Raw genomic sequence first — 23,196 nt, forward strand, 5'->3', positions numbered from 1 at the left:
AGCGTAGGTTCAAGTTCTGGTGAAAAAGGATTATTAGATGATGGTATTAACTAAGCAAACCCATTTGTTACCTTTCAGAAATGATTTTAATCCTGAATATCTTTAAGACTTGACAGACAGAAGGCAAAATTAATATCTACAAGACACTAAAGACGTATCACAAGTTAGACTCAGTTGCCCCGGAAAGAGTAATATAATTTCCATCCCCTGAAATATTTCTTTTTTCCGTTTAATGATCCCTTCTGGTCAGCAGATATATTTGTAGGGAAATATTCCCTGAGTGTCAGGAGTTTGAAATAAACTAAAATCGATGCTTCTTATTTTAAGAAGTATTACATTAGTCGATTATAGTAAATAAACGATTCAATACAGCAACTCCGATAAATTCCGGATTAAATGGAACAATAGATGTAAAAAGAAATAAGTTTGGCTATGTGCTCTCGGTTAAGTCGTGGAGCGAACTGTCCTCCACTTTTCGTAGTTCTAGGTACCTCAGGCCCACGTAGACCCCTGTTGTTTATGACTGGAAAACAGCCAACGTCGCCAGCGTCCTAATGTTTTCCAGATGAAAATCCGGGGTTTCGAGTGGAGTACACACAAGGATCCCCTTGTCCTATACTATGTCCTGTTAGTTGGTCCAACGTATTATTGTTTTGAAAAATTCCCTCACATATTTGGGAAATATCCAAATGCTATAAAAACTACGGAAGAATTGTGGACATTTCCCTTGATTTTACAACCAAGGAAAATCCTGGAGTATGTGGCTATGAACTACCCTTACTTAAATGAGAAAATAAAACTTAGCAAGAGTCAATTTTGTACCCGGGCATTTATTTTGTCTCATTCATCGGCTTACTCTTCTTGGCTAAATTACTCTTCCACGTAACTACTATTATTGTGGCTACAGTGTTTATTTATCCTCTCATCCTCATGTGAGAACACGAGTCGACCTAAATTTTTGAGTGGATTCTGAACCACCTCTGTCTTATCGACAGTCTCCTACTCGTCGGAGCCTCAAGTCATGAAAAATTCACAGTCGTTGGGATTTATTGGAAATGGGATAATGGTTCAATAATCAAACGTGTAAATTCTGTTTTACATCTTTTATTTTATACGCTGGAAAGGCACAACCGCTCTGCTTCGTTCCCTTAAACGAACTACCTAATAGACTAAAGGGATACAACACCCTGGACCTGATGACTCTCTCATCATTAATTGTCCCACTCATGCACCTCTCTATACATTCAACAAAACAGAGCATACACCTAACCCCCAAACTTCCTAGAATTTTCTCTCATAAAAATATTTTCCAATCTCAAGTGGAAACACCAGAATAAAAGAAATACTAATCGTACAAAGACCTATTAATTCCATCTGTAAATTAATTTTTGATAAACATTCGAAATGTAAACTCGTATCTAAATGCTTCGGCCATCGAGGTCGGTGTTACAATCTGTTTCGAATGAAAAAAACACCTCAAGTAGATTCGTGTTACCCTTCGTAATACCTAGCACTCATGACATCACTTTTTTTAACATGCAAAACTAGGTGAGTGACACAGCCAAGTTGTTGATCACCGAGGGTCTGGAGAAGGTCTCGGTAAATCGTTTGGCGACGTTCAACATTGAGGCAGACGCGTCTCTGGGTAGTCCAACAGTGGAGGTACTCTCGCCCACTCGAGAAAGTATATCGGTGCAGATAAAACAGGGCATTCACGGTTCGTACACAGCAGGATTTACGCCGAAGGATGTTGGTGAGTATCGTCACGAGTGTGGGGTGATACTAACGTTGACGTAACTCCATCATTACGTTAGAACTCATTTTCGGTGTTTTCAGGTGATCACAGTGTTGAAGTTAAGTTGAATGGAGCACACATTGAGGGGAGCCCGTTCCTCGTCAAGGCGTATAATGCGGATAAAGTTAAAGTTACGGATATCAATAGTGGAGTTGTTGGAAAGCCAGTATTCTTCAGTAGTAAGTATTTTTCTATTTTTACACCCTTTCGGGTCTTTACGATTTGTTCCCATCGCATCCCCAACTCCCTGGACCCCATTTATCGAAGGACGAGGGTGAAGCCTGCCCTGGTACAGTCGTCTCTTTGACGACATTACCATTTGGCAGTGAAATTAGAGCGCTATAAATTTCGACCACCGTATTAGATGTTAATTGGAAGCCAGGTTAATGAAAAATAGATGATTTAAATAAGAGCAATTTTATTTTATGATTATGTGTTCCCACTTCGAGAGCAGTCGTCGAACTGACAAACGATCTTGAAATCTCAAAAACCAAAGCATCGCCATCATGGTTTCTTTCTTTCCATGAACAAAGATTTCTTTATATTATTTAATAAACATAAATTGGAGTTTTCGTTGTAAGACCACACAGACGGCTTCTCCAGGAAACAATGACCTCATACCAGTAATATAAACTTATATAGGTCTGTAATGTAATCGTATTGTTTTTGTTCTTCTTAATACATCGTCGCCGGGAATGGAGCATAATAAGGCACGTGTTGTGCGCCAGGTATTCCATGAATTCGACAGGATATGACGTTCATAAACACCGATTATCTTCTTCAATCGATGAAAAATCATCGATTCTATGGAAATTAGCATAATATGACGCGTGTCGCGATCCAAACCTTCTGCAAGTTCAAGAAGATATGATGGTCATAAATACCGATTATGGATTATCGATAAATCGATAAAAAACAATCGATTTTCGAATCTTGAAATTGAATAATTTCAGAATGTGCATCTTCTCCTTCACGAATATGAAAAAGAATCCTATTTACCAATTTTATGTTGATTCGCTACTGCACATTTTCCCTAATTCTCGGGAATTTTAGTATAAAAAACTAACAAATTTGAAAGTTGAATCGACGGATCTTATTTTCGAACTCCACCACTGCATTGGTCGTAAAATCATTCTAAAATATCCCCTCCATCACTCTTTTTTTCTTCCAGTTAACGCCAGTCAAGCGGGAGCAGGAAATCTCGAGATAATCGTTGCCGTAAATGGCAAAAACGTTCCAAATTACGTCCAAAGCGAGGGTAATGCAAAGTTCCGGGTGAACTTCAAGCCCCAGGAGGCAGCTGTCCACAGTTTGAGTGTTCGCTTCAATGGAGAGCCAGTGCCAGGTTCACCATTCAATTGTAAAGTCGTTGGAGCAGGCCAGGCAGTACTGACGGGCAGTAATCTGAAGATGGGAGCAGTGAAGCAGCAGATATCCTTCACCGTAGATCCACAAGCTTCATCCCTCAATTGCGACGTTATTGCGACTCCTCCATCGGGAATAGCTCTACCGATTACCATTGAACCCGTTGAAGGACGGTACAATATCAGCTTCACCCCAACAGAAGTCGGTCGACACAATATCAGTGTCTTTGTGGATGGGGAACCCATTAAAAATTCTCCCTTCCCCTGCAACATTTACGATGTCACGAATGTTCACGTTTCTGGGTTGACAGAAGCGAGACTGGGACAGGCTACGACATTCACAGTGGATGCTGCTGAGGCAGGTGAGCAAGGATACATTTTTCACATGTGAAACGGAAAATTTATATAGAACGTTCCTCATCTTGTGATGTCACAGGAGATTCTTGGATAGGATTTTTGGATTTGGTCGAAAGGGAACTAGGACTATTCTCGATATAATTTTACATCAAAATTTCACTGAATTATCGATAGTCCAGACCAGGATTCGGACTCAGAACCATTCCATTAGGCATCGGTTTTAGTCCCACACATTTAAAAATGGTTATCTGAATTTTTGGTGGTAAAGTTCGGAAATTTTTGACGTGTCAAATGCCTTGAAAGTTCAGAATATTAAGCATATAGAAAACCATCAAGTAGAAATTTCAATTTCTGTTCCATTTGTTCCTGAAAATTAGCAGGAAACCAGAAAATTTCGCTTAAGACGGTGAATTTAGGGAACACTGACACTAACTGCGATTTTTTGAAGATAAAAAAATTATAAAATTCCCGATTCCATTTGGAATTTAATGCTATTTAATAGCGAATATTCACATTAGATTATATTGTTTATTAAATTAGAGTCAGTAAAGTTCACGCATACATAGCCAGAGGATCTGAGTGCGATCTGAGGTAGCGGTGAAATTTTTTTTTAATTCCAAGTTTTTAGGTTTTTGCGGGCATGGTTATTGATATTATTGGTTTCCGGATGGCTATCACGCTTCGTTTGAGCGTTCTGCCGACGTTTCGCCAACATAGCAGTCACCATCTTCAAGGATATGCTCTAATATTTATAGATCGTCCTTATAGGATTATTCAAATCGAGATTTGAATCCTGGATCTTCTGATTATGCACCGAGTGCTCTTCCAAATTAACTATTCCATTCCTACCCACTTCTTCATTTCAGATTTCTTCTATATATAAAGCTCCACTGCCCTTTTTACGATGACTATCGTTTTCCCTTTCTACTTCACCGATACTCTCCAATTGCTATTGACCTACACACATAAAAAATTCTTCTTATTTTGCTGAAAATTGTATTGAAACCGGTGATTTCCAGGTGAAGGTACACTCGAGCTCGTCGTCAGCACGAACAACAACACAGTTAAGGCAGAAGTGGTGGCGTGTGCTAGAGGTCTCTACGACGTGACATTTGTTCCTCAAACGGCAAGTACTCACTACGTCAATATCAGCTTCAACGATGACAATGTTCCTGGCAGTCCCTTCAAATGTCCAGTGGTAGGAGGCGGGTTAGACGGACCGTCGGTTATCAGAGTGGGTAGCACCGCCTACATGGACCTAGATATGCCGAGGCTGGAGGGTCCAGTGTCTGCTGAAGTCACTGGACCCGATGGCATCATCATTCCCTGTACCTTGACCAAATTATCATCGACTTTGTACAGAGTGGAAGTTAGAACGAGACAAGTCGGGACTTACAACGTTGTCTTCAGTGATGGACACAAGATCATCAACTCCCAGTCCCTCCAAGCATTCGATCCAACTAAAGTAACCATCAAGGAAATTTCTGATGCCATTTGTCATCGACCTGGAACCATTGTCGTCATTGCCTCCAAGGATGCAGGACCAGGAGTCATCACAGCTTCTGTTAGGGCTGGGGGAGTTGATGTGGATCATGTTGTGAGGGAGAGTGAGAGTGGAGTCTATGAGGTGATCTTTCATCCAACCAAGGCAGCACCTCACAGAGTTCATGTCAAGTACAATGATGTCCACGTTCAGGGGAGTCCTCTGGAGGTAGCTGTCAGGGGACCAACAGGGGGAAGGGAGGTCACTGCTATCGGACTTGGATTGTATCAGTCTTGTGTTGGGAAAATTACGTCTTTCACGATCGAAACGTTGGGGAGACCTGGCAAGGAATTCGATGTGGTTATCAGCGGACCTCAGGGCAATGCTGTCCCTGTCAGGTGCTATCAGCATCGAGATGGAAATCTACTGGCCGAGTTCACTACGAATTCTGTTGGTGAGTTTTAGAAGATAGATTGTTTTAGTTGGTATTTGAGGTCTTGAGTTTGGGGATTTGGGGGAATTTTGAGGAACCTCAGGGAATGCCTGGTAAATTTTATTGGATCACTTGAGTGTTTTCTCCTGGTGAGCAAACTGAAATGCCTATTGGATTAGGGCTATTATATTAGGACCAACTCTAAGTACATTGTCCTGTCATTCACGGTTGGATAGATATTGCTTGTGGTTACATTTATCGTATTTTGTGTGCGTGCGTTTGTGTCTGTAAAGTTCAAGAAAATACGAAAAGTTTGGCGAGGCTTCGGAAACTTGTTGGAAATTTTTCACGAATTCAAGGAGTTTCAGGAGACTTCAGAAACTTTTGAGAATTTTTGAGGATTTTTCAAGAGCTTTCAAGAACTTTTGAGGAAATCATTATTTTTTTTATTGTTGCCAAAGGGTTTCAAGGAATTTCTGAATTCCATTTGGAAGTTCGAAGAACTCAAAGAGGATCTGGAATTCTGAAGGAATTCCGATTGTTCCCAGAAATTTTCCGGAGAATCGACGAAATAATTGTAAATTTCGAAAGGCAGCTTCTAAATAAATTGAAAGAATTTGGAGAAATTTTGTAAAAATGTAAGGATTAGCTGAAGAATTCAGAAGAATTGAGGAAAGTTCTATAAATTTTGTGAGACTTTAACTGCGTTCTGGAAGTTTTGAGGGAATTCAGCGAGTTTTCGCACGAGTTAGAAAAACATCTCAATATTTTCTACCCTTGAAACTCAAGAAAATGTGAACATTTCCCAATAAAATGGAAAAAAATATCTGATTTTCTAAAAAAAAGAAAATTATGGGGTTTTTTTTTTTAGTTACTGGATTACCGAAATTCTTAGAAATCGAAATCACGACACGCAGCTAGTGTTGTAATAAATACTAAAAGTCCATATTCGACCACGAATAATCTTGATAACAGGAAAATTTCAAAATAAAGATGGAAAGTTATAACACAACACAACTGCAATTAAAGAATTCAATTATAGCCATAACCGCAGACATGTTGTACTTTACAGTAAGTTATATATTGAGGTAACGCTACCTATTTAGGAAATTCAAAAATTATCAATCACTGCGGTCAATTTTCCGATAACTCGATCACATTTGGAATCGTCTTTTTTTTTCAATTTAATTATCGTTTCTCTTTTCCCAAATAAAGTATAAAAATCATAAATTAACGCAATATCGTATGGGAAAGTCAAGATTGTCAATCTAGTCGAAGATTAATATCTGAATTATTGGTCATTAGACAAAAAAAATGGTTGAATTTTTCGGCATTTCGCAAAAGAGGATCCACAGTTCAGGAATTATGTTCGATGAGTTGTTTATGAGAAGAAATTGTTTAGAAAAATATCAATAGTTTCCGAAATTTTATTTAGATAATACTGGCTGTGACCTTATGGGTTAGATCATCCACAGGTCTAATCCTGCCTGATCGAACGATAATGTCAATAGTCTAAGACGATTCCCAAAGACGCAAATCTTTTATTCTTTTTTGGCCGTCGTACCCCGTCCGGCTAGTCAGGTTGATGAGCCCATTAGGGTTCACTCAAGTTGGAAGAGTGTCTCGTGATGAGTGGGAAAGGATAGTCAACTGAACCTTCGCAGATGATTGTAAAAATGTATAATTACAATGACTCTTTAAAGATAGACTCCTCGCACGAGTGGCTCAGTATAACGCATTATTAAAATCTATCTCAAATTGGGTCTTGGACTCGCGAAGAGGAGACTCAGAGGTCCGCTCTGATTTCCTCCCGATCGTCCTCTGACTCTCTTACAGTCTACAAAAACTCTCCAAGCTCTCCAAGTCCAAATTCCCTAAGGTAACCACTCTCACGATTTGCTGCACTACTATTGTCTTGCATGATCATTGATACAAGACTTACCCAGTCAAACAGTTCATTGTCTTGGACTGAACGTCCTGAAACCCATGAAACCACTTAATATGATATTTAATTGACGCCATGAGAGTGCCGACCATGGCCCAGACATCAGTTAGATCGTCCAACACCATTATCCAAATGACGCTGCCGGTCTGCTGATCAATGTCCAAACATTGGGGACTGCCTACCACGGTGTCTACAAGACACCCTGGGACTGCTGACCAATGTCTGGATGACAGGAAAGGAGGATCGAGTTCCTCGATTCCATCATCCACCATTCCCCCCTTCTATCCTCAGACATTGATCAAAAATGGCGTATTGGTAGAATTCTGAGAAGTGTCAGGTGTGATATTGATTTTAAGTATGTAGACAAAGTGGAATGAACAGGACTCTTTGCGAGCATGTGACTAGAAGGTCGAGGGTATTGTTTCCCTTTGTAGATCTAGTTAGTTCCTCTAAGGAATCGGTATAGAGTGGACGTGTCTTCCGAGCATAATTATTTGAGTTGAAAGATAAAGAATAAAATAGTTTAAATATCTTATTGAATTATTATTATTTCTCATAACCAATTTCCAATAGAAATTGACTTGCCTTGACTTGCTAAATTGACTTGCCTGCTGCCTACTTTTCATTCTTCACATTTTTTTCAGGCACCTACAACATTGATGTTCTTCATGGTGCGAAACCAATCTTGGGTTCTCCATTCTTCTGTCAAGCATTCGATCCAAATAAGGTGAAAACACAGGAATTGGGACCCACCACCGTATCCGTGCACGACCGTATTGCCTTCAAGTGTAAGTAATAGTTCTAATATTCACTAGAGTGAAGAATGCATGACGGAATAAAAACCGTGTTAACCAATGATTCAATAGCAGGAGACTCTAACAATGTTTGGTAAGAACGTGAAAGTGCAGTGGGGCAAGATATGTGTGTATGTGTATGTGTGTGTTCGAGCTTGAGAGATGTTTCAAGGTTGTTCAGGGAAAAACTAATTGCCTAGTTTTTGATGTATTAACGCGATACCGGAGTCAAATACAGTGCACACTCTACTTTCGAATAGCCTTGCAGGGAGTGTTCAGGGGAACAGTCGGACAATGTGAGCCGGTGCTTCCAGTGTAACAATTCACAAGTGATAGAGCGTTCTGGTATTGAAGAGATGGATGGTATACTAATGACAATAAATGGTAATTGAATTTTACGTGGGAATTTTTTAGTGATTAAAAATGATGCTGGAGTTGCGGATTTGGATGTGACTGCTACTAGCCCTTTGGGACAAGAACTTCCGCTTCAGGTGACTCCATTGAACGACGGAGCTGAGATGATTGAATTTTCACCGAGTGTTCCGGGATCCTATATGATTAATGTAACTTATGGTGAGTTACTGCTTTTATTTTTACTTATTTTATATTTTAGTAGCGAAGGGGGCAAATGGGTTAAATTGATGAAACAATTCTGAAGGAAACTCATTCTCACGGTTGTATTTGAAATTTTAATTAACGTGGCTCTACTTTTTTAGTCAATAAGACCAAACGCGCGCTGTAATTAGAAAAATAATGATTTAACATTTCAAAATTAAACGAGTATTCCAATTAGCCGGCTTAGATAGGTGTATATCGACGAGAAATCAACGTTAGAGACTTTCGAGATATCGATAGTACTGATGTTTGTCTCGTGCTTCTACAATACGATTCAAAGAGTATCGAAAAGTACGAAAAATTTGGTAGATAACTCGTTCACATTTGGAATCGTATTTTCTTTTGTCAATTTCAAAATCGTTGCTGTTTACAGAAGCTAACAATCAGAGTTTAAGACAATGTCTTAGGGAATATCCACATTTCCGTTGTAGTGAAAGATTAAAATCTGAATTTTTGATGATTAGACTAAAATGATTGAGAAACTTCTTGACATTTCGTAACAGATAACCCATTGCTTAGGAAACAGGTTCTACTATTTGTTTATAAGACGGAAATGTGTAAAAAAATATCAATATTTGGCGACATTTAATTTAGATAATACTGGTTCTGTATGAATTTATCCGAATTTTATTCATGCAATTAGTTGGAAATTTGACAACTGAAAATATTCAAAAGTAACGTATCTTCTCGGTAAAGTACGGACCTGAGAGTAGAGCTTCTTCAACTGATTGAGGGCATTTGTTTCTTTTTACGTTAATTCCTAGTCCCAAGAGTTTAGTTTATTTACAAACGATTTTTTCTCGACCTTTTATGGTTTAAAACAAAATATGTTCCACAGTGAAAGAGATAAAAGTCGACAATAAATGCAGGTTTGAAAAAAACGAGTAAATCCAAGTTGCTCTAGTTTTTTGTTATTTATAAAAAACAAATTTATTGTTGACCGGAACGATTTAAGGAGCAAGATGACAGGATTGAATACATCACAGGCATTTGTAGTTGGAAAAGAAGAGATTGGGGAATATATTTTAAATGCCTTCTTGACTCGCCTGGTGATCAACTCAGTAGTGGAGTAGCGAAAAGTAATAATTAAAAAAAAACACCTTTTGGTAGAGTTAAAGCGTTTATTGTGGATGCATCAGTGTGTGTAATTCGACGTTTACTGCACGAAGTGCTGCAAATGAGATTTATCTACTCACAGAGTTCACAAACACAAAAAATATTGAAAAAAAAAAGTTCAACTTCGCAAATTAGATGTTGAATCTACCTAATTCTGCTTTCAAATTCACATTTTTGAGTCAAGTCGACATAGAATAAATAAATAAAACTAGAATATGCAACTTGACCCGTTCTTACTTCCGCCCGGAAGCTTAATCTTCCGCTTTTTTGATTTTCTAATTTTACTACGAATTTCATTGGGTCGTTGATTAGTGACGAATTTCCCAAAAAAATTTAATAAAAAATCAAGAATCAGAGGGGGACGAGCAGGGGAACAGAGTTATAAATAAAATTGAAGACTTGCTTTAAACAAATGGTTGGTTGGAACAAAGTATAATATTCACTGCAACTAAAGTGATGATAAATTTATAGGGTCAGAATGCACTGGCTCGCAACGTGGGTGGCAGTTTTCACTTTTACCATCAATTCAACTAACAATGGACTGACACATTGCGAAATATTGTTCCGGGCTGATGCGAATGTTTCGCCCTTAGGTTTGCTCTCGGCCCTTGCACGCGCTTGCCACTCAGCCCAGGAAACCTTCCCTGGAGTGGATTTCATCCATACAAACGTGTTAAAAAAGTCCTTGTTATATCTTTGCGAAATATCTTCAAGTTGCCTTCGAAGCTCCTCCCCTTCCTGCGGATGCCAAACAAATGTCATTAACATATACAACAAAATTTTATGCAAAAATTTGAGGAATTTGGTGAAGCACTCAAGGAGATTTTCATTGAATTATTTTCTAGTTTTTGAACAAATGTTTGAAGAACCGGATATTGTTCTACATGCTTTCTCTCAATAGAAAGATTTAATGGGATATTTTCTTTTCACAAATGAAAAGAATCTCATTTTTTTTTGTTCAAATCACTGATTTTTTTTTATAGAAATCCCCCACTCAACCGTCTTGATTTTTTTGAGTTTATTATTGCTATGGAATCAAGAAAAAAGTAATGACGCAAACAGTTCGAAAATTTATGTTGAAAAATTCAGCTGAAAAATATCTCAATATAACAAACTGTGTGTTACTTAAAAAAGAAAATTAGGAATACAATTATATAAACGAAAAAACATTGAACACTCTTCACTATCACCTCAAATGTGCAAAAAACTAAAAAATCTTTGATACATATTCAATTAAAATCAGATCGATAGAACTCGACAAATTTAAAGTAAAATAAAAAAATCATCCTGTCAAACTGGGCTGTCACAGAATTTTTTTTCAAAACGAGAAACAGGTTGTTAAGCTTCTCAATGGTAGACAAAATTAATCAATCGTGGTCAATTTCCAATAGGATAAAGGTTCAAACTTGTCGAATTAGTCGTGAAGTGTTTCATGTGCATTTCTAAAAGACCAAATTTAACTGGAAGTTTGATTTCTCTCAGTATAAAACTATTGGCTCTCATCTGGCGTTCGTTAAATTGACTCACCTTTATGATTTTGTCGATCTTGCTTTTCATTTCAACAAAATTGGGCATATACTTGTTGGTGCACGCATCTATCTTCGCATTACATTCCTTCAGGTCGGTGTCAATTGCCAAGTTTAATGGTTGGGTGCATGTACATATATTTCCCCGATTCCAAGCTTCTGCGAAAGCGGCCTTCAAATTGCACAAAAATTCGACAATAATTACTTATATTTATACAAATTGTATCTCTAATTTTTAACAATCCTTAATATATATATTTATGCAAAATTAAACCTCTCCGAGGTTTAAAATAGTTAACTGCTGAATATAGTTATATAAATTAGATCTCTAACGTCAGAAAAGCTTAATATATATATATTGATGTAAATTAAATCGCTGCAATTTGAAAATGCTTAATAAATTTATGCAAATTAAACCTCTGAGGTTTAAAAATGCTCAATAAAAAAAACGGCTCATATTCCATTTTTCTTATCATAATTACGTATTTAGTTAAACTCACTGTGAGTTCTGCATTAGTAGATTTGGTGATTGCAGATGCCTCTGCCTTTTTCGTTTCGATATCCTTGATGAAAATGGTATGGGCATTTTCCAACTGAACTTTGACATTATTGAGGGAATCTTGCATTTTTGATATGTCCTGTTTATTCGTTATAAATGGCCCTGCTATCTTTGATTCGATATCCTGGATGAGAGTGGCAATGGTATTGTTCCACTGGACTTTGAGATTCCTCAGAGACTCTTCAATTTTTGAGCTGTCATGTTTAATCCATGTTGCTTTGCCCTGAAATTTCAATAAATTAATGAAAACATTAGAGGATGCCTTACAAGGCTTTACGAAACAATCATGAGAAAATTATTAATTAATTCGATGAGCATTGGTGGATTTTAAGTGGAGTCAGAAGGTGATTGGTCGATATAATTGAAAATTTGATCAATTAAAAAAGTAGAGGAGGAGGGGGAGTCAGATTTCTTCAAATTGTGGAGGAATTTATGACTTTTTTAATGTCAACAAATACCGACTAATGGATAAACTGCATTAAATAATCAGCTGAATTCGATATACAACTCTATCCAGGTAGACCTCGACGACGCTATCAGGGGTCATGAGACCCTGACTCAACCTTGAAACACAAAATTTAGAGGGAAATCGAGGCTCTTGTTGCAAATTTTTTCACCTGACTGTCTCTGTCACACTCGATATTATCAATTTAATTGCTCATTTTTTAATCGACGAGCAGAACCTTAATTTTCCTTTACTATTACTATTCCTTTCCTTTACTTAACTATTTTTGTCACTATACAGACCTTTTATTTGGCATTATTTTAATTTCTATTTATTATTCAACAAATTTCAGAGAAAACCGCTACGTAAAACCTTTAGTTCTGCTCTAAATTTCATAATTATTCAAGTATAAAAACAGTTTTTATATTTTATGGCCTTTGTTTATTTCAATTGAATAGAGTTGGTTTACCATTTTACTTCTTTCAATGTTTGTAACACATTCAAATCCACTGCAGGTAATACTTCAATGTCGTACGTATATTTGAGACTCTCATTTGGGTGGGTCAGTGCTGTCAACGTCACCAATTGTGAGAATGTGAATATGGGATCATCGCTATTCACGTATTTTCTTAATTATCGATCCGAAAAATATGAAAGATGTACCATGGAAAAGAGCATAAACAATTTATATAGTGTATCTAAGGGTATTCTAATTCATTGTCCCCTGCAGGAGATAATTATTAAAAATCATTTGGAACTCGTACAGGTAGTACAATCTGAATCAGCTCCCTTAAGGGGTTATTCTCATGTGAGCACTTCAAAAAATCGATTTTTTTTTTTTTCGATATTTTGACAGTAAAACCTATTGAAAACATGCTGTGAAAAATTCAGACCGAAATTCATAGTATTTCATAAGTTATAGCTCATAGTCGCCGACGTGTCGTAAGCGATTGTCTACCAGGCTTTCAACTTTAAACGCGTTTTTCTCGAATCATCATTTTCTGAAACGGTCAAGGTCCTACAAGAAAAAGTATTCAACCGATTGCTTTAAAATTTACATATGTTCTTCTACTCATTTATAGTTATCGTCCCTACCACAATTGTTTATTTTCGACAATATCTTCATATTTTTTTTAAACGATTTGTAACGAAAAAGAAGGAGATTTTCGTGATTTTTTTTTTGAAGTTCGATATTTTTTTTTGTTTTTAATGAAATTGATTATATTTGGTAGGGACGATAGCCACAGATCTACTGAATAATAATCCATTCGATTTTTTTATCTCAGACAACATGAACAGCCGCTATCACCTTGACCAGTGAACTACCTTTTTTTGTTGGGGACTACTTTGACTTTAAAAAAATATATGTTAAAAATGTAAAAAACGAAAAAAAAAATTTTTTTCGGATATTTCAAAATACAAATAAAAATATGTTGAAAAATCAACATGATTGAAGTTTGTTGTCGCATAAAAAAAAAATTCCGAAAAAGTGGTAAAATATAGGCGTTCACATGAGAATAACCCCTTGAGGATGGACATTCAGATTCAAAACTTTTTCTTGCCTCATGACCTACCGGACATCTCGATGTAAGGCATACAATTACCATCTTAATAAATAATAATAATAATAATAAAATAATGTATTATCAGGCCGTAATATACTAGTACTTTAATATTTAAAAAATCATATGTTCATTAAATTACTAGAATAGCCCAGAAAAGGCTTCAAAAAAGTTGCATTACACTTTTTAGAAAAGAATTACACCGTTTCCATTTCATAGTAAAATAAGAGACTTTCACTTACTTGACTGACTAAAACAGCTGCAACAACAACGAGAACTGTGTGAAACGTCATTTTGCTCGTGAAAATGATGTTGACGACGATTTTCGGGCATTATTATATAGATATTCTTCTTCCTCTTTTCCTGAACACTCGACCTTGGTAGTGATTATCACTAGCGGAAGCTTTGACAGTTTTAAGCAATAAAATAATTAAGATAGTACTGCAGAGTGAGCGAAGAAGTTTTGTCAGGTATCATCAACCTTCGATTATAATCCCATCGAGAGTTCCGGTTGTTATACAATTTTTTAATATTATAAAATAGTACGTATGGTTTACTGAACCGGTTTACCGGATAATGGATGAAAAAAATGATAGAGAAACCTAGAGAATCTTTTGAAAAATTTTATTCGTTTTGCTTCCTAATGAAATCGTTGTAATTATTCATTTTTACAATCGTCTTATTTAATCTGGTAATGGACTTAGTATCATGTGAGGACGCATTTTGTGGGTTTTTACTTCCAAATGAAAGCATTGTAATCTGTCATTTGTCATATTTCTTAGACGGAGAGAAAATCTGACAGTCAAAATAATGTTCGGTAAAAATTGCGTACCAGTTACGCACTTTCTCAATGAACTTTCAGGAAAAAGTCTAGAACGTTCAAGAAAAAGTATCGAACGTTCAGTAAAAAAATGCGAATCTGTTCTGTAATTTTTATTGAACACTGTTTTGACTGACAGATTACGAAATAGGCAGGGCATTTTTAAGAAATTTTTCTCGGTGTAATTTCTATTAGTAATTGTACGAAAAAATACTAAGTTGGAGGGTCATATCTGTATGTACTCCCCCTCCCCTCCTAGCATTTTTTCGAAATTACCTTTGAGAAAATTGAACAATAGATTTGACTAAAAAAATCATAAAAGTTTTCAATCTCCACAGGTCGTAGTAGACCTTAATGAACACTAATGTTGTGGACAAAGACAGCTTTATCGGTCGAATAGTTTTCGAGAAAAAGCGATTTGTTTTTCAATAGTTTTTTGTAAATATCTCCAAAACTAGTGAACCAATTTAATTTTGTTTTTTCGTTTCCAATGTTTGTCTCGATGCGTCCCACGTAAATCGATCAAAATCTCTGTATCTGTTCTTACAAAATTTCCGAGATCTTCCCGATTTTTCGTTTCTTTCAAAAAAATTGTTGTTCGCAAATTTTACGAATGTTCGAAAGCGAACAACGATTTTATCGAAAAACCGAATAGGACAAATATCTCGGTAATTTTGTGAGGGCAGATACATAGCTTTTGATCGATGTACATTGAGAGCCTCGAAATGAACATTTTGAAATGAACATAAATAAAATCAGTTCATTATCTTTTTGGAGATACATAAAAAATCGCTTCTGCTCGAAGAATATTCGCTCGATGAAGCAGTCGTTATATACAAGATTAGTATTTATTAAGACTTATTACGATCTGCAGAAATTTGACATTTTTTCAATCATTTCAGTCAATTTATTGACCAATTTTCTGAAAGTCGATTAGAAGAACATACAATCCTGACCGTCAAACTTCTATTTTTCCGTTTCAAACCATCCAACATCATTTCCAACGAAGATTATGGATTATTAAAAATGGCTGATTGCAATGCTTCCATTCTAACCCAAAAATCATCAATGACATTCTCCTTATCACGTGCCAGATGTCATATGCTCACAACCTCTCCACATCTATTGAAAAATAAAGGTTTCAGTCGTTATCCATATCCATATCCATTCTTATTCTCCAGTAAATATTCTCCCTCCCCTCTCATTCTCCACCATTTTGCAGAAACTACAAATGAATATTTTCCTTATTCGCAGGTAATCATCCCTTATCCCCCCTCTCTTTATTTTCCAAATCCAAAATTCAATCACAAGCTGATTTGTTCAGATCCCAATTCCAATCCTCTAAATGTTAAAAAATCCACATAATAAATTTACAAATCCAATAAATAAGTGAAACCGCTCGCCTCGAACCAAATTTTCCGGAATATCCACAGAGTGACGAAACTCCACCTGTGACATTTCCCTTCACCAAAAATATAAAAAGCTCATTTACACCAACAGGAGGCACAGCGATCCCGGGCAGTCCACTGGTGTGTACAGTCGAATCGGCGGGTCAGGCGCGTGCAAAGGGTGAAGGCTTGTTGAGTGGACACGTGGGCAAACCGGCTCATTTTGTCGTGACAGGAACTCGAAGTCCACCAGCGGTGCAGGTTGACGGTCCCGACAGTGTATCAAAGCCATCAATTGAGGCCGGTGCTAATCCAGGGACCTGGAACATCTCATACAGCCCAACAGAAGTCGGGGTGTTTGATGTTCGAGTGGTGTGTGCTGGACAACAGCTGCCAGGTTCCCCCTGGCATCCGAAGATCATCGACACGAGGAATCTCCGGGTCATTGGAGGCTGGGCGGCGATCTGTGATGACGTTGGTCGTTTGAAATTGTCATCAAATAGCAAGATAAGCTTCGATACGGCTGAGGCAGGTCCTGGGGAGCTGACTGGAACCATAGACGATCATCTCATTACCTTTGAGATGACCTCTAACAACAGACTGAAGTTAATTGTTCCTCAGTTGAATGGTGGGGAGCATCATATGGAGCTTTTATTCAATGGAGTTCCATTTCCAGGTAAGATTTCTATTGGTTTAGTTTAGTTTTCTTTTTCCACTGTTTGAATTATTGATAATAGAACAATAACGGGTGATTTGGGGGAGGGGGGGGGGCGTGTAGGAGTAATTAGGGGAATAAAAATATGAGTGAAATAATATTTTTATTGTTGAGTGAAAACATCTCAGAAAAAGGGAAGTATGATGTTATCCGCGTTTGTTAGAAAATATTGATATATTGTGTGAAATGATGAACAAATAGAAATTTCAGATATCAACATAGTCATGAGTGAGAAATTCCTATTTGTTAAAGATGGTCACATGATCATCATATGGTGATGGTGATGATTATATGATGGATGATGAACTCCTCTTTTCGCAGTCAGAAATGATGTTTTTGTTGTGTCAATTAGATTTCACTGTTTCGATCAACTTATGGGAACCTCTTGATTGCTTATGGGAATCGAATTGTAATTTATCTGAGGACATTCATTTTTTTCCTATATTGAAGAAAGATTCTTTCCAGAATTATTATTTTTCTTGGGGGCTTCATTTTAATTACGAAGGAATGCAAATCGTTATACAGATCTATCTCCACCTAAATTAGAATTAAATTCCAATTAGCTATTAAAAGCTACTCCTAATTTAATGGAAGAAGTGGAAAGAGATTCATACAAGGAAAACAACAGCTCGGTTTTCAAAAATATCAGTCCTTCATACAAGTCAGCGTTAAATTCTAATAATGAATTTGCAATGATGAGGAGATGCGATGATAAACAATCCTTTAAAACAGTCTATTAATCATTCGAAGAGGAATGTTTGACTGCTCTTAAATTTATTATGTTCAGATCAGTCAACAAAATATACTGATGTGAATTTACAGTTTTCATTTGATAGAAGACCACCGAGTGAGTTAAGTTTACTTAAAATTCAGTGGTGCACCATCAGGTCCAACTCAAGTGCATTCCTCCTCCCCATATTACAAATAACGATCCTATAACAAGGATAATATCATAACTCCGTTTTTTATGATATTTTTATTCCCTAACACCATCGACTTTCAGCGCTGCAACGCTAATTGTTCACAACCACGAGTTTTATTGTCGCTCTTATTTTTAATTTATCATACATCAGCCAGGCGTTAGAGGCGGAAAACTTCAATATTGATCAAATAATTCCTACCAAACTTTCTACTATTTCTATCGCTATTTTTAGTGCTAACAAAAATGTAATCATTCCCCCGGAAATTTACCCCGGATACATTATTCAAACAAATTACAGTTGCGGTTGTAGCGTTTTTCCGGAATATCTCCATAAATATCGTTCGCAGCAAAATAACAAATAAATACAAAATTATTCCTCGTAAAATTCCACATAAAAAATGTTTCTACATTTTTATTCATTTGCAACATAGTTTCGAAAATACAAACACGCAAAGGTTCACCCTCAACTTCGTGGTTATCTACCTACGTTTCCCTGGTGCACATTTTTGGATAGCAAGGGAGGGAAGGGGCACCGGATCTACCTTAATAACATTAATAATAATAATCATAATCATAGCCATAACCATAATAATAATGACACTGATATGAGGATGCAAAAATGTAGAACAATAAATTGACTTTATAGGTGAGAAAAAACAAATAAATAAAAAAATTAATGCGTCTTCACGCGCCAGTATCTCCAATTCAATTGTTACAAACAAAATGTTCAGACCTTTTTTGTTCATAATTTTATAAGGAATAACTTTGTATTGATATTTTTTTTTCTATTTTTAATATTTATCAATATATATGGAATAAAAACGGTAAAATCGTGAATTCCAATTGTTTAAGGAGGAGGATTTTTCATCTTTCGTTTCGTTAACATTAATTTAAGCAATAGAAACCGAAAAACCTTTTATTGGAATTTTTCGACTCAAAAAACCCCTGACGTTTGGATTACACAGTTCAGTGGCAATGATTAAATCATCGAGCAGTAAATTTTTATTGATCTTTAGTAAGATTTTTCCTCGATCTCTTTTGGCAGGTGCCCCTAAATTAGCAGTAGTCCAGGAGCTTGAGCCCCCCGTGCAGGACACCAGTAGAGTAATGCTCCGAGGAAGAGGACTAACGTCAGCCAAAGTTGGGGAGGAAGTTAGCTTCACCATTGACGGCTCCCAAGCAGGAAGTGGAATACCAAAAGTACAACTTTTCTCACCAACGAATGAAGTTAATGTGTTGCTGCAGCATCTCGGTGACAGTGTTTATCGTGCCAGTTATATTCCACTCACTTCGGAATCCCTTTTAATGACTGTCTCGTGGAATGGAAGACAATTGAAAGGTTGTCCACTCCAGATCAACATCACCAGTGCTGCTGATGCTTCTAGAGTTATTTGTTCGGGTGATGGACTGAAAAATGGTATTGTTGGTCAGGAAATTAGGAGTTTTATTGACACGAGGAGAGCTGGACCGGGGGAGCTCACTGCTCACTGCGTTGGTCCACACAAAGTTGCTTATTGTGAGCTTTATGATCATGGTGATGCGACTTTTACTCTGAATGTTAAACCCCAGGAGGCGGGCAGACACGCCTTAACGATCAAGTATGCTGGCGAGCACGTGCCTGGTTCACCGTTCACTCTTCGGGTTTCAGGAGCTCCAGATGCATCTAAAGTATGTGCTGAGTTTGCTTTACCTAGTTTTATTTGTTTTTAAATATTTTTTTTTCAGTGAAACGAAGATTCTTGAAGCGGATTTGTTTACGTCACTGTCTGGCAAACTGGATGGTATTTTTTTTCTCTCTGATTATAATTCTCTGAGAATTTTTTTTTCTTTGCATCTTGCATTTTTTTTTTTTTTTGTAAAAATGGAGCATCACTTTAAATGCTCCATTTTTGTCACTGCTGCTGCATTCAGCCTGTGTCGAAAAATGCATTTTCGTTTATTTGCCAACAAGATGTCTAAACTTGTCAACGAAACGACTTTTCGATTATTAGTAAAGGAAAAATGGCACAGTTTGCCACCCCCTGAACGTAACACGTGCAACGGGGTGTTTTAACTCGTCTGGTTGACAGCCCGAGTCGAAGCCGAGGGCAGACTTCAGAGGCTTTTCAAAATGGAAACCAAAAGTTTTTATATTTCATGGACTTTATTTCTTTTAATTAAATTTAGAATTCAATTGAATAAAGTTGATTTTCCATTTTACTTCTTTGAATGTTCGTAACACATTCAAATCCACTGTTGGTAATACTTCAATATCGTGACAGCGTTTGAGACTTTCCATTCGGATGGGTCTGTGCTGCCAACGCTACCAATTGATTCTGACAATTTTATCATGTGAAATCGTGTGAGTGCCAATATGGGACCGCTGCTATACGTATATTCTCTTAATCTTAATCTTAACTATGGATCCGAAAAATATGAAAGACGTACCATTGAAAAGAGTATTATATAGAGATTTATATAGTGTAACTAAGGGCGAAATCATTTAGAGCCAGTACAGAGGGTTGTCATTTCGTATATGTATAAATACCCAGTAGCACTCGGCCTGAGTGAATTATGTCGGGGGTGGGACATTCAGAGTCCAAACATTTTTGGCTCATGCCCTATCGGGCATCTCGATCTAGGATCGATTTTTTTTATATCGATTCAATAATACCCATTCTCGATTTTTGGATACGATGCTATTAAGTCGGTTTATTGATGAACTCGATTTTTTCTAGTCGATCTGCTGAGGGCCTTATCAGCGTAGATTTTTATTTTTTTTGTAATTTCCGGAGCGAACTTGCATCCATTTATTTGATTCGATTCGATTCAAGAAATTGATTTTTCTGGAGATATGGAGACCCCGGCTCTCTATACACTGATTTTCGAAAAAAATCCTCACCATTCACGACATTCTCCATTCTCTCGAGGCAAAGTTGATAGTTAAATAGTTTTTATATTATTGAGACAATCGCTATCCATAATCGAATACATGTCGGTTACCGCATCCGCGAGAAGTTAATTCCCTTATAGATCACGGGATTGATCTCTGATTGTTCCAGAAGACTCTAAATTCTCCAATAAACCCTGGCCAGGGTGATTCTAACTGATCCAGGAATCAGTTACTAGGAAAGCACGAGTTTTTCCCTTCGAACGTTCTCTCTCGAAACCAGGGGGAGACTGACTTGCGTTTTCGGAAACACTAGCGATTAGAGTTCGGTTAATGCTCGTCTCCATTAACAAATTGTTAATTTTTCTGATTTTTTAGAACGAAGTATTGCGTAAACAAATTTCGTGAACGAGTTCGTGTCAAGAATTATTCAATAGGTGCAATTTATTTTCTGGATGTCGGATTTAACATAACATTAATAAGTAAATTAATTTGGAAAGTTCTCAAACAGAACAACAATTGGGAGCTTTCCAGTTGAGAACAAAAAACGAGTTCAATATGAGAAGGCGGGGTGTTACCTGAATAATTGTTGTTGCTTTTAGGTGAGGGTTTATGGACCTGGAATCGAGCACGGAGTCTTGGCCACATTTCAATCGAGATTTATTTGCGATACAAGAGGTGCAGGTGCAGGTCAATTAACCGTACGAGTGAGGGGACCGAAAGGTGCCTTCCGAGTGGAAATGCAGAGGGAAACCCAGAAGGACAGAATAATTCTCTGTCGTTACGATCCAACGGAGCCCGGGGACTACAGAGTTGAAGTTCGTTGGGCTGGAATCCTTGTTCCAGGCTCACCGTTTCCAGTTAGAATTGTCGATACGCAGGATGAACTATTGATACTTACTCAGGTGATGATAAATACAACCTCCAATTGTTAAGTTACCTTGACAAGAATTAAATGGGAGCAGATGACCGTCGAATAACAATTTAGCCATTTCTATTAGATATAATGGAAGAAAGATGATTTGAAAATCATAATTTTGCAACCGCTTCCATTATTCTTTGAAAGAGAATTTGATTGCCTCTAGGAACATCAAAACTCGTTTTCGAATGGAATTATTTTACCAAACGATTAAATAATTCCAAATTTTGTCCTCCTCCCACCGCTTTAATAGCAAAGTGGGAAACGAGGTGACTCACTGCTGACTATTGACCTGTTTTGTATGAATATCTCAGAATCTACAGCATCTGACAAAATTTTTATAATCACCTTTTTACGGAGGAACGGAGGAATTTTCACTTTCAATTTTTTTCTGTTGCAGACTGCTGATACTTATTCCACGGGCCATCATACATTAACTTCCTGGCGGGGATCTCAAGCAATTCTTTAACATCCCCATGTTAACCCCTGTTATCAATGTTTTTCTTCTCACAAACTAATGGAAAATATTATAATATATCTCATTATAACTCGTATATTATGTTTTCAATAAAAGTCAATGATTAAAATAACTAATGCGTTTAGGTGCCGTCCTATTTTTGAAATTGAAACCGTCCTTCAGGGGACGAATGTTGGAGAAGTCAAGAAAGTATTGTCAGATCATCTGAAGAGTGAAAGCCTCGTTGATGATGAAAGGGTTTGTAGGTTATGGTCTTGAATGAATCGAGTTGTCAACAATTTTTACAGTGCGATCAAAATAAAATCATACGAAATGCACAGAAATATAAAATATGAAGTATAAAAGATTTTTTTCGAGACAAGGAAAACAGTCCGGTATTTTTTGAAAGCTCAGCCACTGAAATCATCGTGAATTCACTCGAGGTTTCTAAAACATTCCAGAGTTTTCGCGAATATTAGTACAAAAATCATCTAGAATTTACGAGAGCTCTGTATATTTTCTGGGAGTTTCATAAGATTCTAGAATCAAAATCGAAGAAAAATGTTCCTTAAGATTGAACCCAGATGACTATGAATTACCTGACAGGTAAAAATTGTCTATTCTCTCAGGACGTGTTCATACGACTTTGGCTGATATTTACCATCAACTCCACAAAAATGTCTACAGCACCTCTTCGTAGTAGAAAAAATGTCACCCAGCAAGTTCTAAAGATGATAAATCTGTTGATCGTTCTCCCAACATCAGACGATAAACGAAAAAGCCACCAACGATAAATGTTTAACAACATACATTCAGAAAAATGTGGAGTCATTACTATCTTCCACTCTGCAACTTCGTTTCCTTCGTAATCAAAATTCTGAACACCTGTTTCTTGAGTTCTCTCTACCTCTTGAGTTTGCTGCTCTCCTCGACCTCAGATTACTCACAATGACCCAAAACTTGTAGATTTTATATTCCTTAAGAAAGACCCACAATTCGCTCTAAAAAATTTGTAAAAATTGCCTAACCCATGGCTTTCTATCCCCTGTGCTCTTCCACTACAAAAAATGTCTCCCAAGGAGTTCTAAACGCCATAAATTTGTTATCAGGTA

General features: G+C 37.0%; 2 protein-coding genes across 9 annotated transcripts in view; one reads left to right on the forward strand and one right to left on the reverse strand.

Annotated features, from left to right (window-relative positions):
* Window positions 1–22,217, forward strand: part of LOC135165929 (filamin-A) — a 76,440-nt gene extending 54,223 nt beyond the window's left edge. For all 4 annotated transcript variants that reach the window (XM_064127736.1, XM_064127735.1, XM_064127737.1 and 1 more), the window contains 10 exons: window positions 1,549–1,753; window positions 1,837–1,974; window positions 2,967–3,521; window positions 4,536–5,453; window positions 8,022–8,165; window positions 8,586–8,744; window positions 16,315–16,878; window positions 18,885–19,507; window positions 21,311–21,613; window positions 22,028–22,217. In XM_064127736.1, coding sequence (XP_063983806.1) covers window positions 1,549–1,753; window positions 1,837–1,974; window positions 2,967–3,521; window positions 4,536–5,453; window positions 8,022–8,165; window positions 8,586–8,744; window positions 16,315–16,878; window positions 18,885–19,507; window positions 21,311–21,613; window positions 22,028–22,096 — 3,678 coding nt within the window. In that variant the 3' untranslated portion in view covers window positions 22,097–22,217. The remainder of the gene's footprint in view (window positions 1–1,548; window positions 1,754–1,836; window positions 1,975–2,966; window positions 3,522–4,535; window positions 5,454–8,021; window positions 8,166–8,585; window positions 8,745–16,314; window positions 16,879–18,884; window positions 19,508–21,310; window positions 21,614–22,027) is intronic.
* On the reverse strand, window positions 9,894–23,168 carry LOC135165938 (uncharacterized). 5 transcript variants are annotated; one of them, XM_064127757.1, is made up of 5 exons: window positions 14,237–14,397; window positions 12,902–13,001; window positions 11,929–12,210; window positions 11,430–11,600; window positions 9,926–10,640 (listed from the first exon to the last, which is right to left on the reverse strand). In XM_064127757.1, the coding sequence occupies exons 2-5, from the start codon at window positions 12,902–12,904 to the stop codon at window positions 10,368–10,370; spliced, it is 729 nt and encodes a 242-aa protein (XP_063983827.1). In that variant the 5' UTR covers window positions 12,905–13,001; window positions 14,237–14,397; the 3' UTR covers window positions 9,926–10,367. The 5 variants fall into 5 exon arrangements, with proteins under 5 accessions (XP_063983824.1, XP_063983825.1, XP_063983827.1 ...); XM_064127756.1 differs by having other exon boundaries at window positions 12,902–13,060; XM_064127754.1 differs by lacking the exons at window positions 12,902–13,001; window positions 14,237–14,397 and adding an exon at window positions 22,746–23,168 and having other exon boundaries at window positions 9,894–10,640.
* Window positions 23,169–23,196: the final 28 nt, after the last annotated feature.

Source organism: Diachasmimorpha longicaudata, chromosome 9 (genome assembly GCF_034640455.1).
Source record: "Diachasmimorpha longicaudata isolate KC_UGA_2023 chromosome 9, iyDiaLong2, whole genome shotgun sequence".
Taxonomy (NCBI): domain Eukaryota; kingdom Metazoa; phylum Arthropoda; class Insecta; order Hymenoptera; family Braconidae; genus Diachasmimorpha; species Diachasmimorpha longicaudata.

Excerpts from the sequence above, each read along its gene's own strand:
- LOC135165938 (XM_064127754.1), bottom strand. The coding sequence starts at position 22,916 with ATGACTCCACATTTTTCTGAATGTATGTTGTTAAACATTTATCGTTGG. Across the intron at positions 11,601-11,928 it reads CTACTAATGCAGAACTCACA|GCCGCTTTCGCAGAAGCTTG; the intron begins GTGAGTTTAACT and ends TGCAATTTGAAG. Across the intron at positions 10,641-11,429 it reads AGATCGACAAAATCATAAAG|GAAGGGGAGGAGCTTCGAAG; the intron begins GTGAGTCAATTT and ends TGGCATCCGCAG.